The sequence below is a fragment of the Talpa occidentalis genome, unplaced genomic scaffold, assembly GCF_014898055.3.
Source record: "Talpa occidentalis isolate TD23 unplaced genomic scaffold, MPIMG_talOcc4v2.1 talOcc4.8, whole genome shotgun sequence".
Classification (NCBI taxonomy): Eukaryota; Metazoa; Chordata; class Mammalia; order Eulipotyphla; family Talpidae; genus Talpa; species Talpa occidentalis.
Genome location: NW_023605194.1, coordinates 108,621,261 through 108,638,459, shown reverse-complemented (window position 1 = coordinate 108,638,459; position 17,199 = coordinate 108,621,261). Strand labels below are relative to the sequence as shown.

Below are 17,199 nucleotides of genomic sequence, written 5' to 3'. Positions count from 1 at the left end.
TTTATTTTGAAATAGAACGATTTGATACCACTTTTACTTAATAAGAAATTTGATTTTGAAAGGTTCAGTTAGGAAAAATAAATAAAAGGCTCATCACCTCTCCCTTAAGTTCAAAGGAGCAGATTTTGGGCTCCAGCCCATTTTAAATGAACATAGCAAATGTTGTTTGATGCCGCTTTGCAGTTGCAGTACACAGGTTTCTGTTGATGGGAAATAATTAATGTCTTTTGTGCTTCGGTGACAGATCTTTAGGACCCTGCCTGATGCCACATTGCCTGAGCCAATGTCCCAGTCCACATCGCCCCCAAATGCGCCACCAAGACAATCGAAGAGACTTGGCCAGAGGATTAAGAGACCCGTGGCTGTGTATAATCTTTGTCTTGAGCTGGAGGATGGTAAGGTGTTAATTCTATTTTTTTCTGCTTGACAGCTTGTTGAGAATATGACATATCATATGTCCCCAGGGCAGGCTATAGTTTTCTATGCTTTGTGTTTTAATTTCTTGTTCCCTTAAGATTATAATTTTTGAGATTAACAGGGAGGGTAAAGCTTTCATGCCAGGGAGAGAATGCAAGTTTCAGTTGTGTGTTTGTGCTATGCATGGTTCTTTTTTTATTTTTAAAAGACAGCTTAAATTTCTTTTTTGGGAGACTTGTGTGACCTCCTGTGAGGTTACATAACCCTGAGACAAATGGAAAGGGAACTAAAATTAAAGCAGATCTTTTATGAGAGGAGCTGATAGAGTCGTCTAATGCTAAATGCATCCAGATTAAAGGCACAGCTCACAGTTGCACATGAGTCTGTGGCTCCTGCACCTCTCTTGCCGCGTTTCTGACATTTTCCTCAGGCAGGTATCTCATCACATGGCCAGAGTGGCTAACTGTCCTGCCTGTGGTGCTTACGTGGAGACTGGGCTGCAGTGAGATGCTGGCAAAGCCAAGTTGTCGCGTCTCCTCCAAGCCAGCATGGGCCAGCTACTGTGGCCACATAACCCTCTTGTCCCAGTGTTGCCACGTTGCCTCCTTTGTAAAGAAAGCCTGGAATATTGACTTTTAAGCACAGGTCCCTACAAAACAAGACCATGAGTTCTGGAGGGGCCCCCAATTGCTGATTTGTGATCTCGTGGTGGTTGGTGTGGAGTAAGATAATCCTGGTCTCCAAACCTGCATTCTCAGCTGGTGTGTCTGCTGACACTGTGCCTCTTCTGCTGTGGAACTCCATCCCTTTTGTGGCCATTTCCTGAATTTGGAATTAGTCTTCATTTTTCATCCTCTTCTCATCCTTTTTTTGGGGGATGAGGAGCTATCTTTGTTATCCTTTCAAGCTATTTAGGTTATATTGGTTTGGAATTGTAAGATGACTGTCAGAGGAAGGAAGGGAATGAAGGTAGAAACAAGAGTACCTCATCTTCATATTAAGAAGCTTTAGTATCAAATGTCCAGATAATCAGTATCCAAAGTTCCACGTAAGCAAACAGCAGCCAGTCTTCCATTCTGTTGACTCAGGGGGGGTCTTCAGGGTGCTCAGAGTGCCTCCCAGGATAACACGGGGGGCTAAGGTGTTCCGGTATTCTTTTGAGACATCTTACAAGTATTAGTTTTACAGTCAGATCCTTCTTTTCTTTCTTTCTTATTTTTGAGAGGAAGGGTATGACTCGTTAAAATCAGCCTGTAATTTCAGACTTCCATTAGACATGAGTTTCAACTTCTGATTCCAGGTTAACTTTTTAATTCTCTCTCTTTTCTCACTTTCACTCAATCTCAGCAGAGTTGCTAATAAGGAGTAAAACAGACTGGTTTGAATTGCACCTTTTTCAATCTCTCACTTGTCCTCCAGTGTTAATAAATAGTGAAAGAGGCAAATGTTAGAAAGTGGGAGAGGAAAAAGAAATCAAGAAGACATAGGCCAATGCCATCCTTGGCTTATTGACCCTATGTCATAATGGGCATGACCAAAGAGGGACATTTTGGCTTAGAATCCATAGCTCTTTTTCTGGTACTTTTGAGAATTAAATCATAATATCCAATCATATGTGCACGTGTACTTATCTCGACTGCTAAGTGACTATGAATGGGGAGCAAGCTTCTGAAGTGTTATTCAACCCATCTTTAATGGAAATATTCGAGATGGTGTACAGTCACGGCTTTCCTCTATTTTAGGTGGTAGAACAGTTCTTAATCATTTGATTGGAAGGGAATAAAGAAGATTGTTAGCTCCTTTAGTCTGTTTTCTGGTCATGATATGTTTTAATCTATATTTTATATTTTATAACTTTACTCCTTCTGATTACAGTCTTGGATTTTTTTCTTCTTTGGGAAAGTTATCAGATTGAGGAAAGTCAATGAGTTTAGTGATAGAATGATTTTATTTGACCTTAGCAGTCATGAGATAAAGCAAATGGAAATAGTACTTATCTCCCCTTCCCCCAATTATTTGTTGTTAGGCAGTGAAACTTAAGCTTATGGAAGAAAATTATTTCAGGGAAAGTAAAGTTGGCTTTGTATCTTACATATACTTAAAGGGAAATGAAGAGAGATAGTGCATATGCTTTTACAAGGAAGCATACCTGGAATGGATACTGAAAATTATGCCATTGGATGTCACTTAGCATATTGAAAACTCTACCCCCTCCAAAAAAAAATTATCCGTGTCACTGGGGCTTAAATGTTTTTCAGTGACTGACCTCAGTTATTTAATTTTCAGCTCTGCTGGAAGGTTTCAAGAAGTTTAATCTTCTGTTATGCTTTTTCTTATTGATGGCAGTAGCATCACTCCCATGTTCTAGTTTTGGATAAAGTATGCTGATCCAATCAACTCTGGCTGATTATTTTTGTGATTTCCTTTTTTTTCTTTTGATATGAATCTTATGGAAACTTTATATGCCAAAATGTTCTCTTCCCTCCTATTTGTGCACTCTAGTGTTAGTTCAATTTGACTTAATAAAATCCAGGATAAATAATTTTTGTTCAATAGTTAGGTAGATTATCTGCCAGGATTCGTGGACCCAGGTTAGATGGCTAGAGGTTCTTTTCAGCCCTGGGATTTGGTCACAGATTTGGTATTTGAGTGAAGTGGTTTGTGGTATGTTATTTCTTCTTCTACATTGACTAGAGTATGAAACTTGGGATGTACCAAACATCCAGCCCTGGAAATACTCAGAATTGGTTTCCATTTACCATCAAGGAGATCAAAAAGTCATTATTAGCAGAGTCAGCAAGCCTGCTTGCCTAAACCGAAATAGGGTGGGCCTGGATGCAGGGAATACTAGCTAGCCAGCCCTCGGCTTGTCAGATATGATTTTTATTATGTTTTATTCAACCCCACACCACTCTCAATTGAGAGATGACCAGTTTAATTAAAAACACTTAGTATCTTTACTTTCATAATGACTTTAATTGGCACTGGCACATTTAACCATACTGCATACACAATGCTCATTATGTTTCTTTGTAATATATGATTAAAATGATATTAAACTTATTATTTGTAAAAGATGTTAATATTCTAATTACTTGCTTAAGGATCATTAATGATGATTGATGTGAACAGAAATGGATATAGGATCCAGCCAGATTTCTTAAAATAGAGCAGCCATTATATCCTTACTGAAATGCCCACTGTTATTTTGTAGAAACCATATTGTTCTTTTACATATAGCTTTTCAGAAACTCATGAACTTCGAAGTTGAGTAGATTTGACTAAGTTGTTTGGTGTGAAATAGCAAAATATGAAGTAGGATGTAAGTGCTAAAAAAAGAAGTCAGTGGTTTGCTTTCATTTCACTCTTACTGTCTTGTTTTTTTAAATTTCTGTATAACTTAGAGTAACTCTAACAAGGTTTAATGTATTATTTTTTTTTTTCCTGCCCACTCCAATGTTATGTCCTTACTACCTCTCTTTGTGTGTGTGCCAAACAATCTTTTATGGAAACATTTTCTTTGTAGCTCCTAATTGGCTGGACTCTGCAGCACCTACCTCTGCTGATGTCACCTGTGACGCCCTGAGGTTGGCAGCTGTCAACCCTGCAGCCACAGACTAAGCATTCCCCAGGACCTTTAACTGTTCCAGAAAGTTCTGTAGCTAAAGATCAGTGCCACAGCTGTGGGGCTGTGTTGACAATCTAATCAGAAGTGAGCTTTCCACTGTGCATAATATTGGGTTGTCGGAAAAGTCATGACGTATTTTTTTCTGTTTTTCAAGCAAAACTGTGTCATGACTTTTCCGACAATCCAGTATTTTTCTGCTATTTCCTGCCTCTTGGTTCCTTGAGGGCTTTGATGATGAGGCAGAGGCTGAAGGTATCAGTTTAATCTGGACCTGTCTATTCTGAGTTAGCATCAGTTTTGCTGTTATCCTCAGACCCTTCTAGTCCCCCAGTTGCCCAGGTGATGTCATCACCTTTTTTTTTTTTTGAGACAGACCTGTGGCCAATCTTGGGGGTCAGGTAGATGTGGCACGACTTCCCCACCACTGCAGAGGTTGAAGTGGGCTTTGACTAACAGCAGGACTGGAAAATAAAATGGATATCTGGAAGAGATGTGAGAACAAATTGTTGTGACTTTTAACTGACTCGTTGAGGATGAAGCTAAGGTAATCAAAACAGATGCTACCAGCCATGTTTTAGTATATTTTTTAATATTTAGGCCAGCTTTCCATCAAAAGGAAAAAAAAATGTTTTACTTTGTTAATGTCTTCAGAACCTATAGCTGTATATAAATGCCCTGGACAAGAGGATTAGTAAAAGTTGTATAAAACATATCAAAATAGTGTATATGGAAAGTCAGTGGAAAAAATTCAGTAATTACTAAAATGATGTATCTTCTTAGAGGAAGATGCATCTCATAACTATGAACAACATAGAGCTCATTTTTCTCCTGTTTTTTCACAGACACACACCGACATTCACTTATTGGCTCTTCTTAAAGGATGAGAGGCGCCCACTCTAGTCAGAGACACTGATTTTTAGTAGAAGTCAGGGATGTCTGCTGACTTTTAAGATAGCTGCATGATCTCAGTTCTCAGGAAAGTGTCTTTAGAAACCTCCCTCATGGAAATTTGCTTTTGTCCGTGAATTGCAACTACTCTATCTCCGCCCCCTGCCCCCAAATGTCGTCGGAAAACTTGTGGGTGAGAAGGACCGGTGTAAAAACCGTGTCGACATGGGCCTTCCCATAGCAGTTGATGAGCCCTCATCTGTCTGTCTCATCAGCCTGGCGCAGAATTATAATCTGCTCCAGTAACTGGGCACAAGCAGGTCTTTGTCTTAAGCTTGGCAATCCTGAGTCTCTTCATTTTTTTTGCATGACGCTTCATGGGTGGACTCTGGATGGATAATACTTCCCCGGGAGCCAAGGCCTCTCGCTGCCTCCTCAGAGCATGATTGGCTGTGTTGTGAAGTTAAATCCAAGACCAGGTTGAACCAGTGACAGCATATGTAGACAGATTATTTCTTAACTCACTGTTACAATGATGAGATCAATGGGTTGGAAAAGGCAGCCAGAAATTTCTGGGCTGTAATTGAGTTGTGGCGTGCCCATAAATCATGCAAGCTTCCTCCCCTGCCCTGGCTTCTCCCCAGAAGCCTCCCGGAAGCTCAGCCCCCCAGCGCCAGTGACAAAGCAAAAGGCAACGTCTTGTGTGACTTCTATGTAATCTTAACCATGCTTCTGTGTGGGACGAACATTTTCCTCTTTCTCTGGAGAGGCAAAAGCCTATTGAATGCCATTAAAAAGCACATGGCTGCTTCTGTGGTGAAAATAAGTTCATGGCAGGTAACTTGAATTTATAGAAGAGAGAAAAATTCTTTCAAGCTTGTCTCCCTGCGGTGTGGGCTCTTTCTTCACTTCTAATAGCTTTTATTTTAATTTCTAGTTCTGAATTCAAGCAGCTGTCAGTCTCTTTATAGCCCTCTTTGAAACTCTTACAGCGTAGGAGGTAGCCGGGCTGTCTAAGAAACTTCTTTTCAAACCAACCAAAGTATTGTTTATCCTGAATGGAATAGAATTTTTGAGGCTGTCAAGAGTGACTGATTTGAGATGTTTTCCTTGGTAGCCAAAAGGATGGGCAGGAGAAATCTTGAAGGGGAAGGTATTATTTTAGAGTCACCCATTCCGAGCCACTCCTATTACTTAGAATACCCTTATGGACGGTGATTAAAAACTACCAGGACAGGAGACTTGTTTATAATTAATATAACTAAACAAACTTGTGGCCGGTTTGTTTGTACTTATGGACTCCTTTCGAGCTCTTGAGGAAAAAGAACATGGGTGTGAGTGAGTGATGTGGAGAGCACTCTGCACCCGCTGCTCCCTGCTGGCCTTTTACCAGCTCTCACTAGTGAGTTGGCAGCTTGGCTCCCTCAGGAGGCTCCTTCTCCTTCCTTCCATGGCACCCCAGGGTGCCTTCTGAGCAATATTTCGAGGAGTCGAATTTCACCGGTGGGTGACCAACACATCTTCAAGTCTATTAAAATGAACTATTGGGCTGACATTTTGCATGTACTAATAATATTTGCCCTCTGTGATCAGCAGCTTGATATTTTGAGCTTGAAATGTGGTTATGGTCATGATTTTATTTTTCTCTCCATGTCAGAATAGAAACAGTGATTCAGTCTCTGTTTATTATCTTGGTTCTTTAAAGGTAAACTCTTTTTCTTAAAATTGTTAATAAGACTTCAACAGAAGGCAACATTTGGAGGGAAATAATAGTGAACAGCTACATCCACCATATGATATGCCAGAAACTGTTAGTTAATTTGTAGTAAACCAGGTAATCTTTATAATAATCCTACAGGTATTTTATGTTATTTTATTTTAATTTAAATTTTTTAAAGATTTATTTATGCATACAAGAGCTGGGGTACAGGGCAGAGATGTGGGGGGTGAGAGGATTCACCAGAGACAGAGCGGGGAACAGAACAGGCAGACTGACTGAAATACACTGCTGAGGGGAGCAGTGGGCGAGATGGGAGAAGTCTGCCTCGCCATGTGGGTTTCTCCCTGGCCGGCCAGGGATCGAACTCATGCTGCAGAGGCTGCAGATTGCTTCGTAGTGTGATGCTTAACCCCTTGCACCACCAGGGAGGCCCCTACAGGTATTTTATAGTTTGGGAAACTGAGGCCTGGCAAGGGTCACACTCACCGAGGTCTCACAGGTGCTCATTGACAAAACCAGGATTCAAGACAGGTAGCTTGACCTCAAGGTCTGGTTCCTCACCCTTCTTCCGCATCCTGATCCTAAGTCCCACAGCCAGTAGCTCTTCCCGGAGTCAGCAGACATGGTTGGTTCTCGTCATCCTTTAGAGTTGTTCTGTATATTTCAAACAACACAGTGATTTGTTCTTTTCTAACTTTGAAAGTGCTTCTTAGTTTTTCCATTTAGAATGGGTGGTGGTGTTGTACGGGCTGCAGGGTTATGGCTTTGGAGACGAAGAAGAAAGCTTACTGTGTTTAGGTGGGCCTCTGGTAACTGAGACTGGGAGAAGCGAAACCACGAATGAGGGGGGCTCCTGTATATGTGCATTTAAGTCATGCAACTTTCAGCTCCACACAGATGCAAGCTGTGCTTGGCCCCTGGTAGGTTGAGTATAGGTTGAAGATTTTGAAATAGAATGAAGCAGAGCTCTAGAAAGCAGTGTGTCCCCTCCTGGGTGTTGCGCAAAGACCTCGCCGTGCCACTGGACGTGATGCTCTTGCTGCTTAGCTGCTCCTGTGAGATGAAATGTGTCTTCTGCCTACTCCTTGGGTTGCATCTAGCATTTAAGGGGTTGCTCTCCCTGGAAATACTTAGGCACAAAGAGTTTTATTGAATAGTAGACTTGTTTGTGATTGCGCTTGAATTTAAACTTGCTTGGATTTGAATACCTGTCCTCCTCTTGCTTTTACATTTTTTCCCTTTTAAGCCTCATGAATTTGGGGCAATAAGATTTCTCATGTCTCTCCCCCCAACCCCCCCGGCAAGGACAAGTAAGTTGAGCCTGATTATGAAGTACAAGGCTCCAAATACCTTTTCATGTTTGGCAGACTTTCATAGGAAATGTAATGGTGTCTTTTATATGTCCTGTTCCCCACCCACCCACCCACCTCCCCTCCCCCGGGCCAGTGTACTGTGTAGGATTACTGGCCTCTGAGCCTGGCAGTAGGTAATGATTGGCGTTCTTTAGCTGAGAAGAATCACAGGTGGGGAGGGCAGGGGACAGGTCAGGAGTGCACAAGCTTCCTGGCCTCTGTGGTCTGGAGCTTGTGTTCTGAGCATACTGCTCTAAATTTCCTGAGCTGTCAAGGTGTCAGCCTTCCTCTAAAGTTTATGGAAGACAGTTTGATTCAATATCTGATTACTTTTCAGTTCCTAAGGATAATAGCACATGGTTGTTATATTTTTTATTTGTTTATGTAGGCAGAAATCATGGTCTCTAAATAATGCCTCAGGACTGTGATTATGATATAAAAATGCCCTCTGCTTTACCGAGTAAAGCAATTTGCTTTGACTTCTATTGACATTGCAACCAAACTGTTCTTACTCACTTTATAATTGAATTGCTACAGACTCCCATCGACCTTTGCAAGTTGCAGAGGTGGTTCCTGGAGTTGTAACCTAATGCTTATTAGCTGCTGTTAGAACGCTGTAATGGGGTCTGTGTTTTATGTCATGTGATTCTAACATAGCTGATTCCCTCCCCGGCTTTTCCTACCATATACTTTCTGCATATCACAGCTGTCCAGTAGCTTTGGGGGATAAGCATGATGCTTATTTTTTTAATCTCTAGGCAATAGTAAGCAAAATCTGTTTTATAATTTTATGACAATTTCAATACATCTTTTCAGACCTTAAAGTAATGACTTCAATTTATAGTTCAGGAATTGCCCTCCTTTTCTCTTGTTTTTCCTGAGATGCACATGTCTGTATAATTTCGATTTTTGTGCTTCTGGGGTTGGGGGATGGGGGCTTATTCCATTTGCATTTCTTTTGCTTCCTAGACGTGATTTCAGATAAAGAAATCATATTACTCAAGTGAATGATTCTCATTTGACCTTGGGCTATCATTAATCAGCATGTTATTAGCTTTATTACCCTGCCCACGATGACTTGCCTTGTTTGCTGAGGGTGAGATGAAATGAGAGGAACTGGGGCGCCTGGCCCTCTGCCCAGCCGGACACTGCCTTGGCTTGCAGTGAACTGAGAATTGGGGTAAGTGGGATTTTTAGAATCTTTCCCATCACACGGCAGTTATCACCCGTCTCTCAGTGCACCTCCCACTGCTGGGAGACACAGATAGCTTTCTTGCCTTAATGGGCAGTTGGCAGGGTTGATTTCTTATACGCCTCCCCCTTTTCCCTAATGTAAGACTTAGGGAAGATTTTCTGATCATCCAGCCTAGACCACCTCCTTTTCGTTTACTGCCTCCTACTACATGGACGGTGCCGAATTCCCTTTGGATGGTAGAGTTGGATTTTTATTTTAAAGAAAGATACCCTGTTCCACTAGCAATTTCAAAAGTTCCATTTTAAAATCAAACCTTGAGTTCTCCATCCCATCTTTAGCATACTAATTTAATAAGGGAACCCTGTGCATGTGTGTGTGCTCGTGTGTGTGCTTTTCTAGTTCAGAAAAACTAACGTGTAAGATTATATGATATAGTTCTTCCTGGCCTATGTTTTGAGCTTCTTAACAGGTTTTGCTTTATTTTGACAGGTCACTTCCATATTTGTTTTTCAGCATTAGGCTTTACATGCAGTGCCAAGTCCAGCAATACATTGAACGGTTGGGGGGAGGGGAGAAGAAGGAAGCCAGCATTACTCCTTGTTCTAATTTATAATAGTGCAGCAATAGAGACTAGTCTTTGGTGTGGTGAAATAGAGCATCTCGACCTTTATTTTAACAAAGCAGAAATTGGGTCAGAATACATGTGAAGTGATTTGGGAGTACTGTTTCTCATAGTAGGTTCCCCTGTCCTTTTCAGCCCATTGTATATCCCGGGTAACATAAGAAAAACTAATGTGGCTCAGAGGAGGTTTTATTGATGTCATAATATCTGCCACATGGCGGAAACTAGGGCAGCATGCATATTTTCTGCTTAGTTCAAAGGTTATGTTTTGCACAGGCTTATATAAGCAAAACAAACAAAACTCTCCTTCTACTGCAGCATTTCATAAAGCCGTCCCAGCTTCAGGCTCTTTCCATGAACTTCACTCCCAGAACTGTTGTCTTTCTGCTGTGACTTCTACCCAGATTGCTTTATCCTTGAGTATGTAGCCCATGTCTCCTCCTCACTCTCAGAGTCCTCTTCAATTTCATATATTAAGCCTGTTTTCTTGGTGCTTGAATCTTCTGGTGCTGCATTCTTAGAGCACATACCCAGTTGGGCCATGATGATGTTGAAAGGCTCTAAGCAAGACATTATTGGTAGTTTGGGGGCAGCCCCATTTAAATGATAGCAAACAGCAGGACAGGAGAATGAAGGCAGGCACTAAGGGAGCAGGGGAGGGGTGGATATGAGCCACAGAAACTTTGTTTGACCCCTGCTGGTGAAAGATTCCACCTAATTTTGGTCAACACCACCCTGAACAGTGAAAGAGATCGTGTTTAGCCATGTCATTTATTTCTCTGTTGTCAAGAGGAGTTTTATATGTTGGATCATATTTTCTAATCAGTTTCACTTAGGATTTAGGATTCCCCCACCCAAGAAAGTCTGACATGCCATTAATTCATAAAATAGTGGTTAAGCATATTAGCTTTTCACTTTATGGAAGCTCCATCTTTAGCAGGTTGAGGAATCTCCACACCACTCTCCATAGTGGTTGGACCAGTTTGCACTCCCACCAGCAGTGCAGGAGAGTTCCTTTTTCTCCACATCCTCGCCAACATTTGTTGTTGTGAGTTTTTTTATGTGTGCCATTCTCACTGGTGTAAGGTGGTATCTCATTGTGGTTTTGATTTGCATTTACCTGATTATAAGGGATCTTGAACACTTTTTCATATAACTGTTGTCCATATGCATTTCCTCTTTTGAGAAGTGTCTTTTTAGCTCTTCTGCCCATTTTTTCACTGCATTGTTTACTTTGTTTTTGTTGAGTCATGTGAATTCTTTGTAGATCTTTGTAATCAGTCCCTTATCAGTTGTATGGAGTGCAAAAATTTTCTCCCAATCAGTAGGGTGTCTCTTTGTTTTATATACCCAAACCTTTGAGTGGTAGTTTAAATATACAATGCTATGCTCAAATTTCTTCTTTTAAATACTTTAAACCCATCATTCAGTGTTGTTGCGCACTATCGCTATTGAGAACATGGATGCCAGTCCTGGTCTTTTGTTTGTTTATAGCAGTAATTTTTTCCCCCTACATATTTGATGTTCTTAAAATTTTCAAGTATGTGTCTTTTAAAGATTTATTTATTTATGCATACCAGAATAGGGGTGTAGGGGATGCAGGGGTGAGAGGATTCATCAGAGATAGAGACGAGAGCAGAACAGGCGGATCTACTGAAATACACTTCTAAGGGGAGCAGAGGGTGAAGACAGGAGAGGTCTGCTGCACCATGTGGGTCAGCTTCCTGGCAGGGATCAAACTCATGCCGCAGTGGCTGCTGATAGCTTGATAATACTGCGACTTTTACCCCTGTGCCACCAGGAGGCCCCAGTTTTATATCTTACGTGAAATATTTCTGTAGTTTCCTCTTTGGCCTTGAGTCCCTTAAATTAAGGTCTTTGAAGTTCCTTTAACTTTGAGGAATTGGTTATTGGTTTTTATTCATTTAAATATTTCTTTCAAGTTATTGCTTCTTCTGGGATTGGATATTTGTAATTTCACTTTACTACTGTCTCCTTTTTACAGATCTGTAATAAATTTGAATTTTTAAGACATTTGTTGAGTTTGCTGATGATCTTAGTTTTCTTGGGAAACTGTCTTTAACAAGTCCTGTGTGAACTGTGTGCACACACGAGGATGGTGCATCTGGCATCACTTCCTCCTCCTTCCTCTCTGGGCCTCACCTCTACTGGGTTCAGGACCAGGTCTTACTGGTGGTCGTGCTCATGGCGCTTATCCTTGGGGTAGTCAGGGTGTGGAGGTGTGTCAATTTACTTCTCCAGGCAAACTGGAAACTTGGGCATAGGGTTTTGGCCTCCCAGCCCTAGTTCCAAATAGAGTGCCTGCACTTAGTAGGTGTTTTGGGGTGTGTTGTGGTAGGGACACCAGAGGACTTGAACATCAGCTGCTTCTGCATGTGTAGATGAAGTTGGAGTCAGCAGGCCTTTGCTGTGTGCTCCCACCAACCTCTGCATCCGAGTGTCTCTCAGAGAGGTGTAAATGTTTTTTTTTTCAGTGCAGTTATATATTTTTATTTATTTTTAAAGTGTTATTTTGTCATGTTTGTGGTTGTTGGACATTATGTGGCAGAGGAGGTGAGTTTTCACTTCACATCTCATAAATATCTTGACTGGAAATTTCCTGACTGGCCTTTATTGTAAACACATTACTGGTTTCTTAAAAGCACCATTACTTTGTTCTACTATTTTTTTCTTTTGATTCCAATGATCAACTTTTTGATATTTAGATTTTGATACTTAGAACACCAAAGATCATTCTGACCTGACAAAGTGAATTTGTTTGCCAGGAGCACCTGAATAGTGTGCACAGTTCACCAGATGCATAACTGGGAAGTTTGTTAGAATTAAGTTCAACTGATACATTACATTTTTTTTTCTTTTTGTGCTTCCCTTTTGTCTTTCCTGCCCCTTTTTATTTTTTTTTCTTCTTCCTTCTGCTAATGCATATGCCATGATAGTTAAGAGAGAGGGGCGCAAAATAGTTTTACTGTTGAGTAGACCATCCCTTTCTGAGGAATCCAGGAAATCCCTGTGCTTTGTACCATCCACCATTTCAGGTTAAGTGCGAGGCAGCAAGTAAAGGTAAGGGACTCAGAGGGAACTGTCTTTGGCATCATCATTGTGAGGAAGTACATTTGAGAGCAAGACAAAGCAGAAATGAATGAAGAGGGAGGGAAAACTCGAAACCGTGTTTCCCCCAGCCACCCAGGCCTGGCTGATTTGTGTGCTTTAAGGATAACCAAGCCTGAGACATAGCTTCCACCCTCCAAAAATGCACAGTGGACACAGGGAGCTAAAACCAGGTCATGAACTCAGTAGGTGACAGTGAAACTCGAACTTGATGCTTGCTCGTAGTTGTGAGAAAGAGAGCCAGGCAGAACAGGCGGTTGGCAAGTGCTGGGTGGAGAAGGTGGGAATTAAGCGGGTGTTGTGAGGAAGATGTTTTCTCTTCTTGATGGTGGTTCTATTTCTGGTGAGCCTCTTATCTCGGAGCCTGCTCATAACAAAAGTCCCTCAGCTCCATTTTTGTTCTCGTTCTGAACACCCTCGTTCCTCACAGGTGGCTTGTCTGTCTGTAGATACCTGTGAAAGGTAACACCTGAGAGGTTGTGTGACACTCAAAAGAAATGAAAGGTGGAAAATGATGAGAGTATCTGACTTTAATTCTCAAGTACAAATTAGTTTCATAAGGTTTAAAAATCTTGATTCCAGAAATTGTTGAACAATAATGGGGGAAAAAAGACACAAACATTACTTTCCTACTAGGTCAAAAGCAGTCCTTTGATTTTGGTGAATTTTGAGAAGTGATTCGACATATTTATGTTTATGTGCCCAGTATTAGTGTTCCCTGGAATTCAGTGATTCTCTGTAGATGAGCTCAGCCAACAGGAAGGAGAAAGGAATTTTGTGCACACGGGGAGGGGTGGAGGACCCCTTTGATTGGTTTTTGTGTTCTTACCAGTATTCTTTTTACTCGAGGGTTGGCAGGAAGGAAGAGAGAAAATCTTAATAGATTATGATTTAATATATTGAATGGTGATTTGTGCTGTGTCAGCCTCCTTGGAAAGAGGGTTTGAGGCCACATGACGAGCTAGTGTATTTGCTGGTAAAAACATTTCAGGCATCTTTTGAAAGTAACCTTAGACCTTTGCTCTTCAGTTCTCCACAGACACTGCTCATTGACAGGTTTCTCCTGGTAGGAATGAATCAGGGAAGAGCTGGTCCAAGACTCTCATTTACTGCTTTTGCTGTGTCATGCCCTGCTGTGCAGACAGGGGAGGAAGCCCAGACAGCAGAGGGCCGGGATCCAGCCTCCTGAATTAGGAAAGCTGCTTGCATCTGACTTTCTGTTGAAGTGATTCTCTTCTGCTTTAGAACCGAGCGTATTTTGCTCCTTCTAGCCAAGCCCTGAGTGGGCGGCTCTGGTGCCAGTAAATGTTCCGGACTTTACTTTAGACTCTGTGCTGGGGTGACATTTGGTACCTTCTTAATTCTAAAGGGAGTCATCGCTGAGGAAGACTGAGGAACCCAAAGTAGGGTCCAGCCCTTTGCTTTGAGGCTCATTTGCAGAAAAGAATTAGATGGACTTGAGCTTGACAAGGAGAGGGGAAGAAGCAGCCTTTGTTTCAAAGTGGACTGTATCTCAGAATAAGAATCAAAGACCTGCATAGTCATGCATCAGCGAGTTTTGCTTGTTTGCCTGAAAATATTGACCCTTGTCTTTGAGCCTGAATTACTCCAATTAGCTGGACCCTTTTGTGGTAAAGAGCTCTGGAAAAAATGACATCACTGAAAGAGGAGTCAGAATATTCTAGACTGCACATTTGTGATGGGGGCAGAGCAAACCTTCACAGGGATACTTGCCAGAGAGGAGCTCTGCCTGCAGAAATCCCATTCAACTCTTGCCCGTTGTACCTCCTGTGCTTCCTAACAACACGCTTAGGAAGGAAAAATCTCAGAGAACTCTCCCTTTCCAGAATCTTCCACACAGGACCATCCTGGTATTTCTAACTACTCCCATAAGAATCTCTTCTTGTGGCTGTTACTACCATCTCTAGCTCCTTCCCTGCATCCAGTCTTTCCAGATCTCCATTTCAAAGATCTCCATTTCTTAGTCTAACTTGTAAGCTCGGTCAGTGTTAAATGAGAATGACTTTGCACAGTCTGTCTTTGTGATTAGCATCTTGGGATCTAGTTTAATTTAGATTCTTTCATTTCTCTTGTGCTTCATTACTAGAACTGAAATCCATCTGAGATGGTTTCCACAGAGCAGGTTCCTTGTTGTTTTTGGCGTTCATGCCTGCTCTGTTTCTGGACCTAAGACTGAGGTGAAATAAAGGTTCCATCAGTAGGAAGCCGGCGGGCGGCAGAGCTGCACTTCCATGTTGTCTGTCATCTGCTTCCACAGCAGTGTGTTGACCAGCTGTGGTGACCCAACCCCTCTAAACTCCACCCCAAGTCCTTCCATTGTAACAGAATGTCGCTGTCTCTTCAAGGCCCCAGGGGGCAGGTAATATTTAGTGGGGACTGTGAAGTAGGCTGGGGGCTCCAAGCTCTGAGTGGGCGCTATACAGGCAGGTGGATGGTGGCAGTGAGCACTGTGAAAGCAAGACCCCAGCTCAGGGACACAGCTGCTCTGGCGTGTTCCCTTTCCTGTCTTCTGATTTTCCACCCAAGCCCATAATGCGCACAAATGACACTAAACCTATTTCATAAAACGGTCCTCTATGAATGACTACAGCATGCAGCCCATTAAGAAAACGCTCCTTAGTTTTGGTTCAGGCCGCTGCAGGGGCCTTCTTCACATATAACATCCTCCCTAAATGTTCACCGGGAAATGGAAGTTTCTCTGTGTCCGGGATTTAATAAGTGGAGCCATTAAGTTGTAATTCAAGACGCCAGCCCAGAAGACGAGGTTCCTCTACAGTTGTTTAATTTATTATGTGCTAAGTGGTGACTGGCAGCGGCCCTGGGAAGCGTCGTGACAAGGAGGGGAGGCTGGGTCCTGGGGGTGGGGGGGCGGGTGTGTGCTCTGAGCTGCTCCTGAGGTTATCATCACACGCAGCTGTGCTGCTTATGGGCTGGGGAGTCATGGTGGCCGCCATTAAGGCTTTCATCTTCCATTTGATCTGACTTGATATTGTGTTTTTTTTTGTGGGGAAAACCCTTCACTATGTATTATCTCTGATTTATTTTAAGTGTCTTTGGTTTAAAAAAAAAAAGGCAAAGGCTTTCAAGTTTGGATACCTAAATGTTCTCAGGCTGAATTGTAAATGTAATTTTGGATATAATTTGATTGACTAATCAAATGATGCCATATAATCACTGGAGGAATTGCCTTTTCTCCTCTGATTGAATGTTGACACCTTTTCTTTCCCTCCCCAGGTGATGGCCCTAATCCTCCAAAGGAGGGCACCCCCACTGGCAGTCTAGACTCACTTTCCTCCCCATCACCCACATCAGTGGCTGGACCAGACAAAAACCACCTTCCCACAGATGGGGGCGCTTTTGGGGACTGGGCATCTCCTGCGTAAGTACCTGTGTTTGTGTTTGTTGCTGAGGGCAGGCGGACCAGGATCTTGCTTTTGCGAATTCTGTGGACAGCGGGTACTGCCGCCTTAACATCTGAGGACCTTTGCTCTCCAGTGGCGGGGGATGCGAAAGGTTGAGTTTCCACAGAAGAAGCATTTCTGGAATAACATCTCTGTGTTTCCAGGGTAGAAGGGGTGACTGGTGCGCTCTCAGATCTGTCTTCAAGTTCAATTCGTGGCAGTTTGGGATTGCACAGAGGAAATTTGTTATGTCCTACTTTTGCTGTTTGCTTCCTAGTTATGCAAACGTTTGGCGATGTGAGAAGACATGCGTTGTGATCGATGGACTCTTGGAACTCTCTGTGGAATGATGTTTGAGTTATGTGGGTTTCTGAGAGCTTTATGCTCGCATTCTGCTCTATTTGCTCTCTTGCTCCCTGCATACTTGACAAGGGATGGATGAAATATCTGATTTTATCTGTTCGGTTTGGTTTCCTGCCGGGCATGGGCAGATCAACTCAAATATATTAGAACAAACAATACCGACACAAACAGAACACCGTGAATAATCAGGCTTGGCCGCGTGAGGGTGCACCTTGCTGCGGAACGGAGCTGTGGAGTCATCAGCACAGAGTAGGGGCGCTGGGGCATCAAACGCCCCTGATGATGACATGGCATTGCTTGATTAGTTCATCAAGTTACAGCCCACAGTACATTCGTATTTCAGCCTGATAGCATTCGAGTGTCCTATCTTGAAAAAAAAAATTAAAAAAAAAAAAAAACAAAAACAACCCAGAGTTGCTTAAAATAAATCATAGATAGTGATGTCATGCTGGGCATTCTCGGG

At 42.3% G+C, this 17,199-nt stretch overlaps 1 protein-coding gene across 7 annotated transcripts in view; it reads left to right on the top strand.

Moving 5' to 3' along the window:
* ARHGAP10 (Rho GTPase activating protein 10) overlaps nt 1-17,199 on the top strand; it is a 253,278-nt gene that overhangs the window by 211,048 nt on the left and 25,031 nt on the right. For all 7 annotated transcript variants that reach the window (XM_054690276.1, XM_054690272.1, XM_054690274.1 and 4 more), the window contains 2 exons: nt 245-395; nt 16,207-16,351. In XM_054690276.1, coding sequence (XP_054546251.1) covers nt 245-395; nt 16,207-16,351 — 296 coding nt within the window. The remainder of the gene's footprint in view (nt 1-244; nt 396-16,206; nt 16,352-17,199) is intronic.